This window comes from Xiphophorus hellerii, chromosome 5 (assembly GCF_003331165.1).
Source record: "Xiphophorus hellerii strain 12219 chromosome 5, Xiphophorus_hellerii-4.1, whole genome shotgun sequence".
NCBI classification, from domain to species: domain Eukaryota; kingdom Metazoa; phylum Chordata; class Actinopteri; order Cyprinodontiformes; family Poeciliidae; genus Xiphophorus; species Xiphophorus hellerii.
Genome location: NC_045676.1, coordinates 22467958 through 22482895, shown reverse-complemented (window position 1 = coordinate 22482895; position 14938 = coordinate 22467958). Strand labels below are relative to the sequence as shown.

Here is a 14938-nt window from a genome sequence, read left to right as displayed (position 1 = left end):
TACTGACCATTGTTCTGCCAGCGCACCGTAACAGACGCCAAGTACGGTGTTCTTCAACGGACACACTTCACCATCTTCCACAACTCAAAGAACAAATCTAACATTTTGGTGGCATCCGCTGACATATTTAAGCCAGTGCCCTACAAGAGTTTAAAATTTAAGTGACCGTTTTTGGAACGGATGAAGAAAATCACAAACTCATAGTCAGCACTGGCTAACTGTGCTACCATAAATAATGCAGTAAAACAGTTAAAGTTAGAGGTATGCGTTTACTCTTATGCAGCAACGCGCACGGACGCACAAACGGAGTTTGCATGTTCTCCCTGTGCATGCGTGGGTTCTCTCCTGGTACTCCGGCTGTACCGGCTTCCTCCCACAGTCCAAAAACATGACTGTTAGGTAAATTGGTCTCTAAATTCTCCCTATAGGTGTGTGTGTGCATGGTTGTTTGTCCTGTCTGTCTCTGTGTTGCCCTGCGACAGACTGGCGACCTGCTCCCCGCCTCTCGCCCGGAACGTTAGCTGGAGATAGACACCAGCACCTCTCGACCCCACTAGGGACAAGGGTGTAAGAAAATGGATTGGAAAAAGACTAAATGTGGAAGTAGTAAAGCAAAAAAAAAAAAACTCTCCCCAGTTGAGAGAAGCCTCTTGCATTCAACTTCCATATGCAATCTTTTTGATATAAAATATCTGCCTTACCTTTCACACATTCACCACCATCTTACATTGCTCACCGTAAACTTAAGACACTTCTACATGTATGCCAGGCATTCGGACAAACAATCTGACATCATAACATAACAAGGTTCTAAACACACGCTGAGGCTTTTTTATGATTTGCATTTTTAAAGCAAGGACAGCATCGTGTGGAAGATTTCAGCTGTTGGTCACTATACTAGCAATGACAAGAAAAAAAAAGTGCAATTTCAAGTTTAGCCACTTGTTTATAACTGGAACCACAGAAATATTTACAAACTTTACATGAGCTACAGTGGCAGAAATAGGAAATATTCCAAATAAAACATGCTCCCAGAATCCAGTACACAGAAGAGAAGGTGCCCCATTAAAAGCTTAAAATGCTGACATGGTCACATTATGTAAGCATACTGTAGAAAAAGGTAATATTGGTGAAGCTGGAAGTTCTTCCAGAGTGCTGGTTTCGTCATAGTTCTTCAATGCATTTGGTAAAGTGTATATGGACCTGGACATGTGTTGACCATGTTCTAAAAGTATTCAACAACAAAAAAAAGCAAACATTTCCTTTTTTTTGTCCTCTCTCCTCCCAACCGTAATATCTGACAGTCTTTTTGTTGTTGAGTTATTGTACAAAATTCAAAACTGCAAACCGACAGCGTTTAAATTAAATAACTCCAAACAGAAAACATGCACACACAAAAACAAAAACAAAGCATGCAAATAAGAATACAAAGCAAGCAGCACACAAAAGTAAAAGCCACACTTATACTGAATTATTATAATAATTAAAATGCACACAAAGGAGGAAAAAAAAGGGGGGAGGAAGTTTCTTTTTGTTTTGTTTGTTTAAATCAGCGCCTGGTCTTGGTGTACACCGAGCTGTAGGAGCTGTCCACTTTGGGACAGAATCGCTTGGTGTGGGCTCCGGCCCCCGTGGCGCCGCATAGTGGACACACGTACTGGCGCAGGTAGGGACACACAACCTCTCCAGCCTGGTTCTTCAGCCAGTGGGATCCGTATACCAGCTCGGACTCACCGTTATGTTTACAAAAACTGCAGACCTTGGAAGAGGGGCGCGCAGGCGGCTCTGGAGCCGGAGCCTTGAAGCGACTCGCGGTACTCCTGCGGTCCTTGGGGCGACAACTCGAACCAGTTGTAGGTGTCTGCAGCGGATCGGCACTGGCTGACTGCGGTGCGAACCGAAACATATCCTCTGGGTTCAGCACAGCCGCGGAGCCAGACAGCAGGGATTCGCAGGATTCTGCGTTCATGCGCATCGACCCTAAAGTTCCGCTGAAATGCTCGGGTTGGGAGTGATGCGCTTTGAGATGTGGCAGGGCGGATTCCTCGGTGCTGTTCCGACTCAAGATCTCTCTGACCGTCTCCGACAGTCCCATATAATCCCTCCAGGGCTGAAAACTTTTGCTGTTTGACTCCATGAAGCGCGGTAGGTGGTGGAAGAGCCCCGACACCGTGCCATTCATTCCGTCTCCTTCCCTGGGTTTGTTTTCTCGTCTGGTTGGCGAGCGAGTTGTTTTTACCAGAAAGACGTGAAACGACGAATAATGCACAGACACTTGCGATTGCTAATCAAGCAGAGGAGTCTCCGGGAGCCAACAGCCAATCAGGAAAGCTCAAGCATACGCGTGCGCCTCTCACTATCCTCTAAGCATATCCCACATGATTCCAGCTCTTTCCTGCCACTCGTGGACTTTTAGAAACTTATACCGTTTTTCAGAATCTGATTGTTATTGGAAACTTTGCAGTTTTAACTGAACCATGTCAGAGTGGCAAAAATGTTCTTTCTCAAACTTTATTATGTTGTTGGATCATTTCAGATCTTTCTATGGTTTACTGAAGCGCCATAATTATAGTTTAGTAAGTTTTAATGGCGTCTATGCAGAATTACACCAAGTTAGTGTAACGCAGAAACATTTCCAGTGTCAATCTCTTTATTTTAAAAACGAAATACTCCTTGATGTCAACAAAGTGATACACAAATAGGACACAAAAATAAACACTGAGAATTAAACATACAAGATAAAACTTTTATGGACAAGGAGAAAACCCATCTTTGCTTTTTATTATTTCCACAGCTAATTCCAATTTCCTGCTGTGATCTTTCCTGCAAAAGTGCTTATTTCCTCATTCTCCATTAAGTATCCATGAAGTCACTCTACAAATTTCCATTAAAACACTTTTTTTGGACAAGAAAATTGATTCGCAGATGTAGTTGTATCTGTATCGTTATGTGGAAGTACAGGACGCTGTGCTCCCAGAATGACACAGGATTTATGATTTTCTCCCTGAACCCCAACCTAGATGGGCCTACTTCCAGATGCCTCATACAAGCTGAAGAGGCTTCATTGGGACAAGTGTCTTAATTATATGGGATTATCAAAAGTTCTAGCATCAAGAAAATATTGCCACTGTATTTGCCCTTTAAACATTTGTTCATTGCCTTTTATTAATATTCCCTCCGTGTGTTGATCCACTGCTACTTGGGTATTGCCAGAAGATAGCATTTATGCTTATCTTACACACTATGATATGGAAAAAATAGCACTTCTTGTCCTTCCAGATTAAGACTGGATAATTGTTTCTTTTGCTTTCGAATTCAAGTTAGAAAACAAACGTCAGAAAGCAGTCATGAGCCTGGCGGTCAGGAGACGATTTTACTTGTAGTAAGATTCAGTGAATGTCTCAAAACATCAGTCAGCGGTGCATAATGATCGACAACCAGGTTTTAAAAACAAAATAAGTGCTTTTATTAAATTTGTTAAAAAGACAAATACTGAAGGTGGAATGTGCTTTAACTGCAGCAGTTTGTATCACGACCAGCTCAAAAATGAAGGCCAGGTTGTGTGTGGTCTCCTGTCAACGCCGCCCTCCCACGTCTCCAAGCGGTGATCAGCTTCTCTGGACCTGCGGAAGAAGAGCATTATTCAACTTGATGAAGATCTGAGCTTAGCCAGATAATTATATGAAGCAAAACTCTTTCAATCCTTAAATTGAGAAACTCTTCATTGAACCATCTGCACAGCTGGCTGGTCAGGAGACGGTTGGGGCAAGATGGAGGCCCTGCATCACAGGAACTCAAAACAGCGTCTTGCAGTAGAATTTGTACTTTTTCACATTCTAACTAAAGATCTTGACGTAGTTGTGAGGTCGTAAAAAAACAAAACAAAAAGAAACATCAAATGCTATATAAACACCTCCGTAAAGCACTGCATATTAAATTTGACCAACTTTGTGGTAACACTAACTGGTTATTGTATGATAGATTGAGAGCGGAGTACAGCTGAGGTGTGCTGGGCGTTTGAACTCTGACCCTTCCCTCATGTAATCCATGAGCAGCAACGTTCCCAGAGTTGCTGGGTGATGGACTGATGGGAAGACAGCCGGATAAGTTAGCTCCTCCCACACCAGAGAAATCTGCACCACAGACATTTGAAAGGTGAAATTAATGTGCTGAACATAAAACATACAAGTACACAGAGTCACACGTCTCAGTCTGGACCTTCATCCAGTCCCTTGCTTATGATTCCCAACACGGTCAACCCTTACTCACTGAAAGCACTGCTGTCCCTCCGGTTTGTTGCTTCTCTTTGAAACAAAGGCGAATCACACAGATACTGCTGCTTCAAGAACAGGCCCCGTTGTTGTTCAAAGTCACGCCGCTGTGGACAAAATACACATTTTTGTAGAATGATTTCAATAAGTGCTTGATTTGACAGGCAAGGTCTCCCACGACAACAAACCACTTAATTTAACCTATGGTTTTAATCTATGGCTGAAACAACAAATTATTTAAATAACCGAGTTTAGGCCATTTGCTGAAACATATTCAGAGCAGTAACTTGGCCAAAACTGCACAAAAAAAAGAAAAAAACCCACATTTTGCATTCAACACCTTTAACTGAACGTATGGTTTAGCCTAAACCATATTTACAGTGGACTAGTTTACATTTTAAGCAAACTAGTCCACTATAGTGGACTAGTTTATTAAATAACTAAATATTTTCTTAGTTAACAAAAAAATGCATTGTTTAATATGTTTCCAATATTGTATAAAAAGGCATAAATGATAAAAGAAAAAAATCTGTAGAATGTACCTTGCTTTTATCTGATTAATCACCAGAATAATTGATTACTGATAATCCTAATTCACCCTCAACCCCATTTTACCTCATGGCTCAGTCGAATGGCAGCGTCGGTAAACACTTGGCGCTCCCTTTCAAAAGTCCTCCTCTGATGAGTCAGCTCTGCCCAGGACATCTGAAGACGTTCCCACTCCTCCAAAAAGTAGGAATCCGAGAGTTCGGATGGGACCGTGGAGACCAGGCTGTCCTATGAGAAGCAGCCAGAGCAGGTCTCCCTCAGACCGTTCATGGCTCACTGAAAGTTTTAACAAAAAGGCGGCAGATACCTGCAGAAGCTGCTGCTGCAATCTAACCACCTCCTGACTTTCTTTCAGTTCGATCTCCAGCTGAGCTATGAGCTTATCGTGGTCGGTACCAGCAGCTGTTTGACCTGCAGACAGAATCATTTCCTTGCAGCTTTTGACGACTGGTTTGGTTACAAAAACACCTCACGAGATTTATTGTCAGCCGTTCACCTTCGGACAAGATGCTTTGCAGCTTCTTCTGCACCAGCCTCCAGCTCTGAACCACTCCTCCAGTCAGGTGCTCGCCAAGCGCCGCTTCAGTTTCCTCCAACTTTTTCTCTCCATCTTGGGTAACATCCAAAAACTGTGGCAGCCACAAAAAAGATCAGTAACTTTCACTCCAGGTTATCTACTTTTTAGCACACGTCATGTTTCTTCAATTGTAGTTAAAAAGGCTTGTCCTGACCGTTTATAAATTTGTTTGTATTAATGTAACTGATGTCTAAAAGTTGACTTTACTCAGGACTTGACTGAGACAAAAGAACCGACCCGTTTTGAGCAGAGTAGTGCTATGTGTACCTACTAATGCTACTAGTGTTTAATAGCATTTCCTTTTCTGGACTGACCCATGGATGCTGGCCACTCGTCCCTTCTCTGACCTGCTCCATGTCGACTCGCAGTGCGTGCAGCAGAGTGGTGAGGCTGTGGCGCAGCTTCATGGCCTCCCTCAGCTCGGCCTCCCTGCGCTCCAGCATCAGGCGCAGCGCAGCCTCTTCTCGCCTGTCAGGAGGAGAGAGCTGCAGTCTGAAGGAGAGGTCCAACTCAAAAGGCCAAAACCTCAGCGACCTTTAACAAGCAACCGTCCACATACCTGGCAGTAAACCTGACCGATTTGCTGAGTTGCTCCCTTTTGCCTCTGCTTCCAGGAGGGAAGTTTATTACTTCTATAGCTGCATCAGGAACAAAGAAAACGATGCGATAAATCTTATTTTAAATAAGTTTGTTTGAAATGATTCTGAAGTCTCACATGGCCCTTTGTGTCTGTCAGTCAGCTGTGAGAGCCTCTCCTTCAGTCTACTGCAGAGCATCTCTCTGCGCTTCAGCTCCGCCTCCTGTTGGCTGCACTGCAGCTGCAGACGGGAACTCTGACAGGAGGGAAAGCGCCACTTAAGGTAAACTCGATCAGGAAGTTATCGCTCTCAAAAGTACTGGGCTTACTTTTAAACGCTCAGATCTCAGATCTCCCTGTAGCCTGGCCACATGCTCATCCGTCACTCTGAGCTGCTCCTGTAAGATGACACAGTTCCATGAAAAAGTCCTCACACCCTTTGACCTTTCACGTTTTTTTGGTTTGGGTCAAGGGGGTGTTGTGTGAGATATACCAACGGAGAGTATGACGCATTTGTTTTCAGTCAGTTTTACTCTCATTCCCGTAAATAAAACCCATCTGTATTTTTTTTTAAATGTTTTTTTTGTCTGACATCAGAACTGATGTCCAAATGTCAAGGTGAGGCACAGCAGATTTTACTTTCACAAGTGGAGGGTTCCAGCTTTCGCCATGATGCTCCTCCTCATGCAAGTGTAAAACCTTAAATTGCTTTGATTTTAATCATTTCAGGCAGAGATGAGTAGAACTCGATAAGATACTGAAGAGCCAAATTTGACCCTCCTAATTTAAATCAAAGCACATTCAAATGTTAAAATGGCTCAGTCAAAGTCCAGACCTGAACCCATTTAAAAATCCGTGGCAAGATATAAAAATGTATGTTGACAAATGTCACCCGTTCATTCTATGCGAGTTGTGCCATTCTGCAAACATGCACCACAAATTTGAGAAACTAAGCATCATTTTTCTTCCGTTTCACAAATGTGTATTATTGTGTGACGCTACCACATAAAATACAATAAGAGTTTATGTTCATGACTTTACCAGAAAATGGAGAAAAAGATTAAAGGCTGTGAAGTAAGCTCGATAGGACAAGTGGTTTGCTTGGTAGTTGAGCCTCTCTTTTACCCACCCTGAGGGAATCTCCTTGCTCTTTGCAGGCCTGTCCGTCAGCCCACCAGGAAGTGTTTGGGTCCCTCTGGAGATACGAATCTGCAGCGTAATATAAACCAAAACAGAAAAAAAGGGGAACATTAAAGAATATTCAGTGCTAATGTGGATAAAGGTATCAATGTGCACATGAACGATAAGTTCAAATGAAACCTGAAAGTTCCTGTTTTCCACCAACTTTGCTCTGGTCAAATCTGTACGCCATCTAAATTCACATAAAATCACATTCATGAATTGAACACGTAGAAACTATGAGCACAGCAACGTGATCGACAAACCATACATGCGTACATTTCAGGTTAACACGCCTGTGTGTATATTTCCAGCCGTCAGCAGTCAGACCTGCTCACAGCTGCTGCTGCTTTTATTTCCAGGTGACAGCACTTCTGCTAATTACCAACAATACACACGAGGTAGGTCATGCTTTGAGCAAGAGGTTTCCTGTAAAGCTTCGTATTAGTAACTACTTCTCACTCAGGGTTCCTCCTGAATGCGTTACAGGCCAAGCTGTGGAAAAACGCACAAGAGGTCATGACAGCGACCCTCATTATGAGACACGCTCGGCTGGCTCTCTGAAAGTCAGCGTGTTCAACACATCCGGAAGAGCAGAAACAGCTTTAGGTCAGAAGATTCACATGAAGTCAGCGTGTGACATTAATTATTTTAACAGGATTAGACGACTACACACGGAAAAATGTCATGTTTTCTCAGAACATTTTGAGTTGTGCTTCAATACCTTATTTAACAAAACAGTAAAAAGAGCAAAACACACATGTTGCAAGTATATATATATTTTATTTATTTCCTTTCATACAAACACATTGCATTCATCACAAATCATTGGGGTGACAGGTAACAGTAATTCTTGTGGCTTTGTGAAGATTTCTAGTATTTGACGACAAAGCAAATCCGGTCCAGCAGCTACCCGTCACAGCAAAGGGCCAATCCAATCGACAATAAAATGATCCTTTTTAAATCCAATTTAGTCCAACTTCACTCAAATCATTTGAATGGAAAAGCGTCAAAATATGCGCGACTACTTTTCATGAATGCCTTAAGCCCTGTCTGTCAAAAAGCAGTCACGAATTAGAAAAGTGATACTTTCCAAAATTACCTTCTGATTTTGTCGTGGAAAAAGTTACAGGCAGCATTTCTGTCGTTTCCTAATCACTCAAACGTTGCACAGAAAACGAAGGCGAGCGCCAACAGACAGCAGGAAAGATTTTTGGTTGATTCCAGCGTGAAAAACGACGACCGACTCATTAAATACAAACAAAACCGAAGGATTTCAATACAGACGCAAGCGTTCATGCAATGTGAAATAAATTAAAGTTGCTACCACTATCCAAATAGTGTAAGGCCTTTACGTGTTTTTATTTTAAATAAAGAGATTCAACAAAAGGACTGAAACGTAGATAACAGGTGAGTGAAAGAAACAAAGAAGCAAGAGAATAACAAACCAACACTTATCCTAACGTTAAAGTATGTCATGTTGTAGTACCTCAGGTTCACTGTGACACTTTTCGCTTAAATACTTGAATCTTTAAAAAAGGCACAGGTACAGTGAGTTGGCCAGAAATGCAGTTGGACATTATTTCTTTTCTAAAATGCTTTACAGAGATAAACGACACAAAACAGTGCAGATGGGACAGAACCTGCCTCAAATTTACGTTTAATATCCCTCCACCTGCCCCTCAGAAGGGCACCGACTGAAAAAGCAAACAGCGGTAACAGTCTGTAAATAGATGCCGGACATGTCGAGCACTTAGGCAAAGCCAGATTAATCATTAGTCAAGTTAGTGTCAGGAACATCTTCTGCTTGTTTGTTGAACAAGTACGAGTTTGGCCGTGCTTTCGTGTAACAGATGGGAGATATGATACCATTAGTTTTGGCAGAAAAAAAAAAAGCAGATCGACATCAACCCCCGAAAAACCTTCAGCACCGAGTGCGTTTTCCCTCCCTCCCCCGTGAGGAGCTGCAGAACAAGTCCACGATGACGCAGACGAGAGGTGAGGTGAAGCTTTGACGGACGAGGAATCCTTCATGTTCCTTCTGCTGCTGGAAGAGAGCAGAGAAAATCAGACGTTTAATATGATTCAATCAGACTTTGGGGTTCCAGTCTTGTTTCATCATGAACACTAATACTTCTGGTGCCATAACAGGGCAAATCCCTTCAAAGTGAAAATATCTTGTTGTTTTATTTGGCACCTATGGCGTTTCTCAGCTCACATAGTTCTGCAGACAGCAGAGAAATTTCCAGCACCATTACTGCAACACGGCAATTACTAAACTTTACCCAAACATGTCTTAAGCCTTTCCACATCATGCCTTTCACATATAGGTTGCTCACCCAGCCTGAAGGAAGAAAAGTGGTTTATGAGATTTCCTGTTTTGTAATAGAATTCAAAATAGCAGAAATACCACAATGTGGAACTGCTGCATACTTCCAACATGAGGAAGTTTCTGATGAAAATGATAGCAAATGAAAACAATAAGTCTTTAGTGCTTTTTCCTGATTCGGGGTTATCGATAGATTGGTCAGGATCAGAAACGCAGCATTTACAATTTTGGATCTGATTTCTGTAAAACTTTGACCTTCCAATATCGACTTTAGCCAGTTCCAATTTCTCTTTGAGAACAGTAACCAAAAACAAAAACGAAGAAACAAGCCTCCTTTTTCTGAGCAGTCTCTATTTACATTAGAAGCAGAGGCGATGCCACTCTGTGAGGGAGAACCGCCACTGACATACAATGTTTGTAGTTGCCCTCAAATGATGTCCAAATAAATCATACCTTAATGTGAGTTTTTCATGTTTTTTATTTAATTTTTAGTTGGATTGGTATGGTTAGCTGAAGTCTCTGTGTATATTCTTTGAGGAAAGTAGATCCGGGTCCGTTCAGCGTTTCGAAACGCATCCTATTTGATTTCAGTTTTTCCAGGACTGGAAAAATAAAATTGAGCTTTAAAAAAAAATTGTTGCTTGTTTTGACTTTTTTTTTTTTCATCTATAGTTTTAAGGACAGAAACACTATTTAACAAATGGATTGTTGTTTCTTTCTTTTTTAACAATTCAAGCTTTATTTTTGATTTGCCAAAACACACCTTGTTTAGAAAAGGGTAACTTTATAGCACTACGGAAATGTGGATCTTCCTCCTAATCATCAAGGTAACACTTGCAAGAACTCAAAATAAATAAATATGTATTTATTTATATTTAGTCATTTTGAACAATCTCATCACTCTTAGGTATGTATATGTATTTTATAAACTTTGTATGGTTATATTTATATTATTGATATTTAATACCTCAGACGGAGTAGCTTGTCAATGAATAAGCAATATAATACGATCCCCAAGGAGAATAAGCCTTCTCCTTGGGGATCAATAAAGTATATTCTATTCTATTCTATTCTATTCTATTCTAATACTGAAATATTATGTTCTGCCAAGCACAATCAGAGGGTAAACCAGTGAGCTGACAGTTAACTGACCGACAGTCACTGACACCACGGAGAAGGACAGACATTTACAGAAGAAAATGGCTAAAGAAGCTGGCTCTTCAGACTGCTTATTAATGTAAATTTGGGTGGAAGGAAGAAGTTTACAAATAACAGCAAATCCCAAAATTGAAAGAATTGCGAAGCAAACCTCATTCAAGAGATTGGGGAAAATTCACAAGTTGTGAGCTGGGGATGGAGTCATATTCTAATTTACAAGAGGCAGCTGTATCCTCTATAGATAGCAGATACCTTAGCATTCACACTGAACCAGGTCTAACAGATCAGCATTCAGTGACTCCTTTGACTGTTTAACACTAAGATAATCAGAGAGTTAGTGGGTAAATACACAAATCTGGCAACCTGTCCTGAATCTGGGACCTTGAGACTAGCGCTGAATAGCAATATGCATCACAATAGGCATGTGATCATTATCAATATAAAATATGTCCAACAGAATATCCAATCATTTATTTTTCTTTTATATATATATATATATATAATTTCACAGAACTCCGATCCAGTACCGCACAGCATCTTGGGAGATGTAGGCAGAGGAAAGGCTTTAGCCGCTCAACCTCTTACCAAGCTTGGTGACGCCAACAAACGGCCGTTTCAGATTTTGCATATCTGATAACTGCTTAAAAAAAACAAAACAAACAAAAAAAACACCCCCACAACAACAGCGTGGAGTGAAAGAAGATGAGAAAAACGGCTCAAGAATAAATTGTGGATAAAACAGTAAAAGGTCAAGTCACCAGACACTATTACCGTATTTCAGATACTTAAAACAAAACAAAAAACAAATCAATAATGATCGATATTCACTTTTATGAAACCCTTGCCATGATACTTTTTCAGCCACATCGCCCAGCCCCATGTCGAAACAGCAGAATAATGAATAAATATTATGTAAAAGTACTACTTGGCTCATCCCAGTGGTATAAAGCGCCTCTTAATTTCTTAAAAGTCGTTTTACCTCAGAACAGTGAGCAGGACTTGGGGGGTCTGAAGGGATTATCGCTGGAGGGGACCCCCATGAGGAGCGGGTCCTTGTTGGCATTCTGGATGCAGAAGTTTTTCAGCTCGGTGGCAGCCTGGGACACCTGTGGAGCCCAACATATGGTGTGGGTGTGAAAACATGACCAGCATAAACATGAACCGTGTTCGTCTGGCCCCCCTGCGCTCGGGATTTGCCAGTTTTCTTATTTTTCCAACACTAACTATTACCGCCTCTGCTTTTTTTTTTTTTTTTTTTTGCATAATATTTGCAAGCAACGGAGCCGCGGATCAGCTGTGGTTGTACCTCAAATGTTTCATTTTCATATACAGCGCCACTCATTTCCAGAGAGCTTGATTTGTATACGCCTTTAACTTCAAAACTTCGAAGTAGCAGCGAGTTACTAATATTTTAGCTACGTTTTTTTTTTTTGGTAGCTTGGCAGCAATTCAGTAAATCGACATTTGACAGAATCCACGTTTTCGTGATTTCTAAACTTAGCTTCAACGGTCAAGAGAAAAGTCTTCCGTGTTTGTGTGTCAGCGGAGGGTTCGTACCTTGATCCTCCGGGTACTGGCCTCTAACCGGAGCTGCTTCACGGCTCGCTGGGCGACCACCAAGTTGCTGCTGGCGTTGTTGTTGGACATAGCGGCGGTCGTTGGTGTTTAAGAAAAATCCAACTTTTTATTTGTATTTTTTATGACGGCTGTCTACAACCTCAACGGAAGAGAGACCTAAAACTGCACTACACCCAGAACTAAACTGGGAAACAGCGCAGGAAGGTTGCCATGCCCACACTGCGCTATCCGAGCCCTCCTATTGGCCAGCAAGTCCGTCAACCACGTAATCTTCCCACCGTTCCCAAGGAAACGCCCATAAAAATATGGGCCATTATTTTAAGTTTCCTAGACAGCAAACAGGGTAAAACGTGACCTTCAGTGGTTGTTTGCCACCTCATTTAGCTTCACACCAGACTGGGGACGCTTTCAAAGAACTGCTGCTTTATCAATTGTGTAACATGCTCAGGTGAATCTTCAAACTAATTCAGAAACAAAAATGAACAATAATCACTCATAGCATTTTTTTTTTCATCAAAGCAGATGCAACTCAGAATCAGCTGGCTTCTTATTTCATACCTATGCGTAACCATTTCATGCCTTCCTTCTTCTATGTTGAACTTCAAAAACATTTCAACAAGCATGTGGCAAAGGTGAACAGTCTGTTGCATCAAATGATTCAGCAATCCCTCCTTCCTTGTGCCATTGTGCCACAATTAATTGCATCAAGTTGTTGTCTGTATTATTCTATACAACTATGATCTGGATAACACACAAAGTAAAAATTGTGATTAAGTGTTTCAACACTTAATTGTTTAATTAACGTTGTATTAATGTACTTAAAGTTAAAAAAAGGAATCATTATTGGGTATTTTTAAACCACTAGTCTCCAGCAGCTTTATATTCTTTGCCATTGCACCTCTCCGGTGTTTAGACCCAATGTCAGCGCGTTGGTATATTATATATCAATTTCTACTTGTAAAAAGTGACTGGCATGGTGCTTTGTTAATCCAAATCTATCGTAATTAATTAATTAGGTACTTAATTAATTTAAGAACTGGTGGATTCCAAATATATATATATTTTTTATGAGAAAAAAAAAGCTGAAGGCTAACAGAGAGAATAATGCCAGTAGAGATCTGCAAGTTAAGAAGTTAAGGTTGTGTGGCAGACAGTTGATCGCAAGTCATCGACTTTGCAACAGCTCTTCATCCTGAGTAAGCATGTGGTGACTGCGGAAATGACTTCTTTTTAACAAGAAACTTGCAGCAGAACCAAACCATCTGCCTCGACTGACATCAGGTCATTGTAGAGGATGAGTGACAGCCTCTCATGAAAGCTTTGAAAATTACATGTCAAAGAAAAGAGTGCCAACTCATTGTCAGTTAGTTAGGAGCTTCTGGTTTTTCAAATTTCAGCCCACTGTCTACCGTCTACAGCCCAGAATACTATTCATGTATTTAGAAAAGTAATTTTTACTTAGTCTAACTATGCAGATAAACCACTTGAACTTTATGCAATTCTATTTTTGTCTACACACAGCAAACTCCTGCTTTATAAGTTTGATTAAATCTGGGAAAGAAAAACTACCAGCCTTTATCTAGCTGCAGGGTTGCCACGATGCAAATGATCAAAACCCAAACACCTCCCATGGTTTCCGTCTCAAACAAAGATCAACCAGCATCAGGGTTTCTGTAGGTGTAGCTCATTATCTCTAATTATTTATTTCTCTTGAGAAGTCCGTCGATTCCCCTGATTTATTCTTACAATAAGCAACTGTCTTTTATAAATTTGTTTTATTCAGTTTGACTTTTAATAGCATATAACACACAGCTTTATACACATATGTAGGTAATTTGCCTACCAGCCCCACTTAGGAGTGGACGATGCCGTCATCTTCCTGCTGCAACGAGCACGTTCGCACCTGGATGGTGGAGGAGACACTGTGAGAATCACATTCTTTGATTCTCCAGTGCCTTCAACACCATCCAGCCTCTGCTGCTGGGTGAGAAGCTGCGGAGGATGGGTGTCAACGACTCAGTGATCTCCTGGGTGACTGACTACTTGACAGGCAGGCCACACTTTGTCCGTCTGGGCAGTGTCCTGTCTGATGTGGTGGTCAGTGACGTAGGAGCTCCACAGGGAACTGTGCTTTCTCCCTTTCTCTTCACCTTGTACACCACTGATTTCCAGTACAACTCTGAGTCATGTCACCTGCAGAAGTTTTCTGATGACTCAGCGGTTGTCGGGTGTATAGGGGATGGAGGGGAGGGGGAGTACAGGACACTGGTGGACGGCTTTGTGGAGTGGTCTGAGCAGAATCACCTGAGGCTCAACATTAGTAAGACCAGAGAGATGGTGATTGACTTCAGAAGGAAGAAGATACCTTCATGGCCACTGAAGATCAAAGGGGAAGTGGTGGAGGAGGTGGAGGATTACAAATACCTGGGAGTTGTAATCGGCAACAGACTGGACTGGGCATCTAACACTGTCGCTGTGTGCAAGAAGGGGATGAGCAGACTCTATTTTTTAAGGAAGCTGAGATCCTTCAAAGTGTGCAGCAAGATGTTGTAGACCTTTTATCACAGTGTTGTTGCCGGTGCCATCTTCTTTGCTGCTGTGTGTTGGGGAAGCAGCATCAGAGCCAGCGACTCTAATAGACTGGACAAAATCATCAGGAAAGCTGGCTCTGCACTGGGACTAAGGCTGGAGTCCCTGGAAACTGTGGTGGAGAGGAGGAC

General features: G+C 41.6%; 3 protein-coding genes across 5 annotated transcripts; all 3 read right to left on the bottom strand.

Annotated features, from left to right (window-relative positions):
* Positions 1-926: 926 nt before the first annotated feature.
* On the bottom strand, positions 927-2455 carry nanos3 (nanos homolog 3). The gene has a single exon (XM_032562144.1). It carries the CDS (start codon positions 2180-2182, stop codon positions 1550-1552), a length of 633 nt encoding a protein of 210 aa, XP_032418035.1. The 5' UTR covers positions 2183-2455; the 3' UTR covers positions 927-1549.
* Positions 2456-2942: 487 nt separating this feature from the next.
* Positions 2943-7686, bottom strand: LOC116719594 (afadin- and alpha-actinin-binding protein B). 2 transcript variants are annotated; one of them, XM_032562142.1, is made up of 13 exons: positions 7433-7686; positions 7295-7346; positions 7104-7183; positions 6304-6372; positions 6113-6230; positions 5957-6035; positions 5745-5865; positions 5317-5449; positions 5128-5231; positions 4887-5048; positions 4270-4378; positions 3965-4133; positions 2943-3623 (listed from the first exon to the last, which is right to left on the bottom strand). In XM_032562142.1, exons 2-13 carry the CDS (start codon positions 7344-7346, stop codon positions 3530-3532), a joined length of 1290 nt encoding a protein of 429 aa, XP_032418033.1. In that variant the 5' UTR covers positions 7433-7686; the 3' UTR covers positions 2943-3529. The 2 variants fall into 2 exon arrangements, with proteins under 2 accessions (XP_032418033.1, XP_032418032.1); XM_032562141.1 differs by having other exon boundaries at positions 2944-3623; positions 5712-5865.
* Positions 7687-7916: 230 nt separating this feature from the next.
* On the bottom strand, positions 7917-12428 carry LOC116720649 (guanine nucleotide-binding protein G(I)/G(S)/G(O) subunit gamma-10). 2 transcript variants are annotated; one of them, XM_032564026.1, is made up of 3 exons: positions 12198-12428; positions 11620-11746; positions 7917-9197 (listed from the first exon to the last, which is right to left on the bottom strand). In XM_032564026.1, exons 1-2 carry the CDS (start codon positions 12285-12287, stop codon positions 11621-11623), a joined length of 216 nt encoding a protein of 71 aa, XP_032419917.1. In that variant the 5' UTR covers positions 12288-12428; the 3' UTR covers positions 7917-9197; position 11620. The 2 variants fall into 2 exon arrangements, with proteins under 2 accessions (XP_032419917.1, XP_032419916.1); XM_032564025.1 differs by having other exon boundaries at positions 7917-9200; positions 12198-12426.
* Between the last annotated feature and the right edge of the window lie 2510 nt (positions 12429-14938).

Excerpts from the sequence above, each read along its gene's own strand:
- nanos3 (XM_032562144.1), bottom strand. The coding sequence starts at position 2,182 with ATGAATGGCACGGTGTCGGGGCTCTTCCACCACCTACCGCGCTTCATG.
- LOC116720649 (XM_032564026.1), bottom strand. The coding sequence starts at position 12,287 with ATGTCCAACAACAACGCCAGCAGCAACTTGGTGGTCGCCCAGCGAGCC. Across the intron at positions 11,747-12,197 it reads CCAGTACCCGGAGGATCAAG|GTGTCCCAGGCTGCCACCGA; the intron begins GTACGAACCCTC and ends TGGGCTCCACAG.
- LOC116719594 (XM_032562141.1), bottom strand. The coding sequence starts at position 7,346 with ATGGCGTACAGATTTGACCAGAGCAAAGTTGGTGGAAAACAGGAACTT. Across the intron at positions 7,184-7,294 it reads TGGAAAACAGGAACTTTCAG|ATTCGTATCTCCAGAGGGAC; the intron begins GTTTCATTTGAA and ends ATTACGCTGCAG. Across the intron at positions 5,450-5,711 it reads CGAGTGGCCAGCATCCATGG|TTTTTGGATGTTACCCAAGA; the intron begins GTCAGTCCAGAA and ends TGGCTGCCACAG.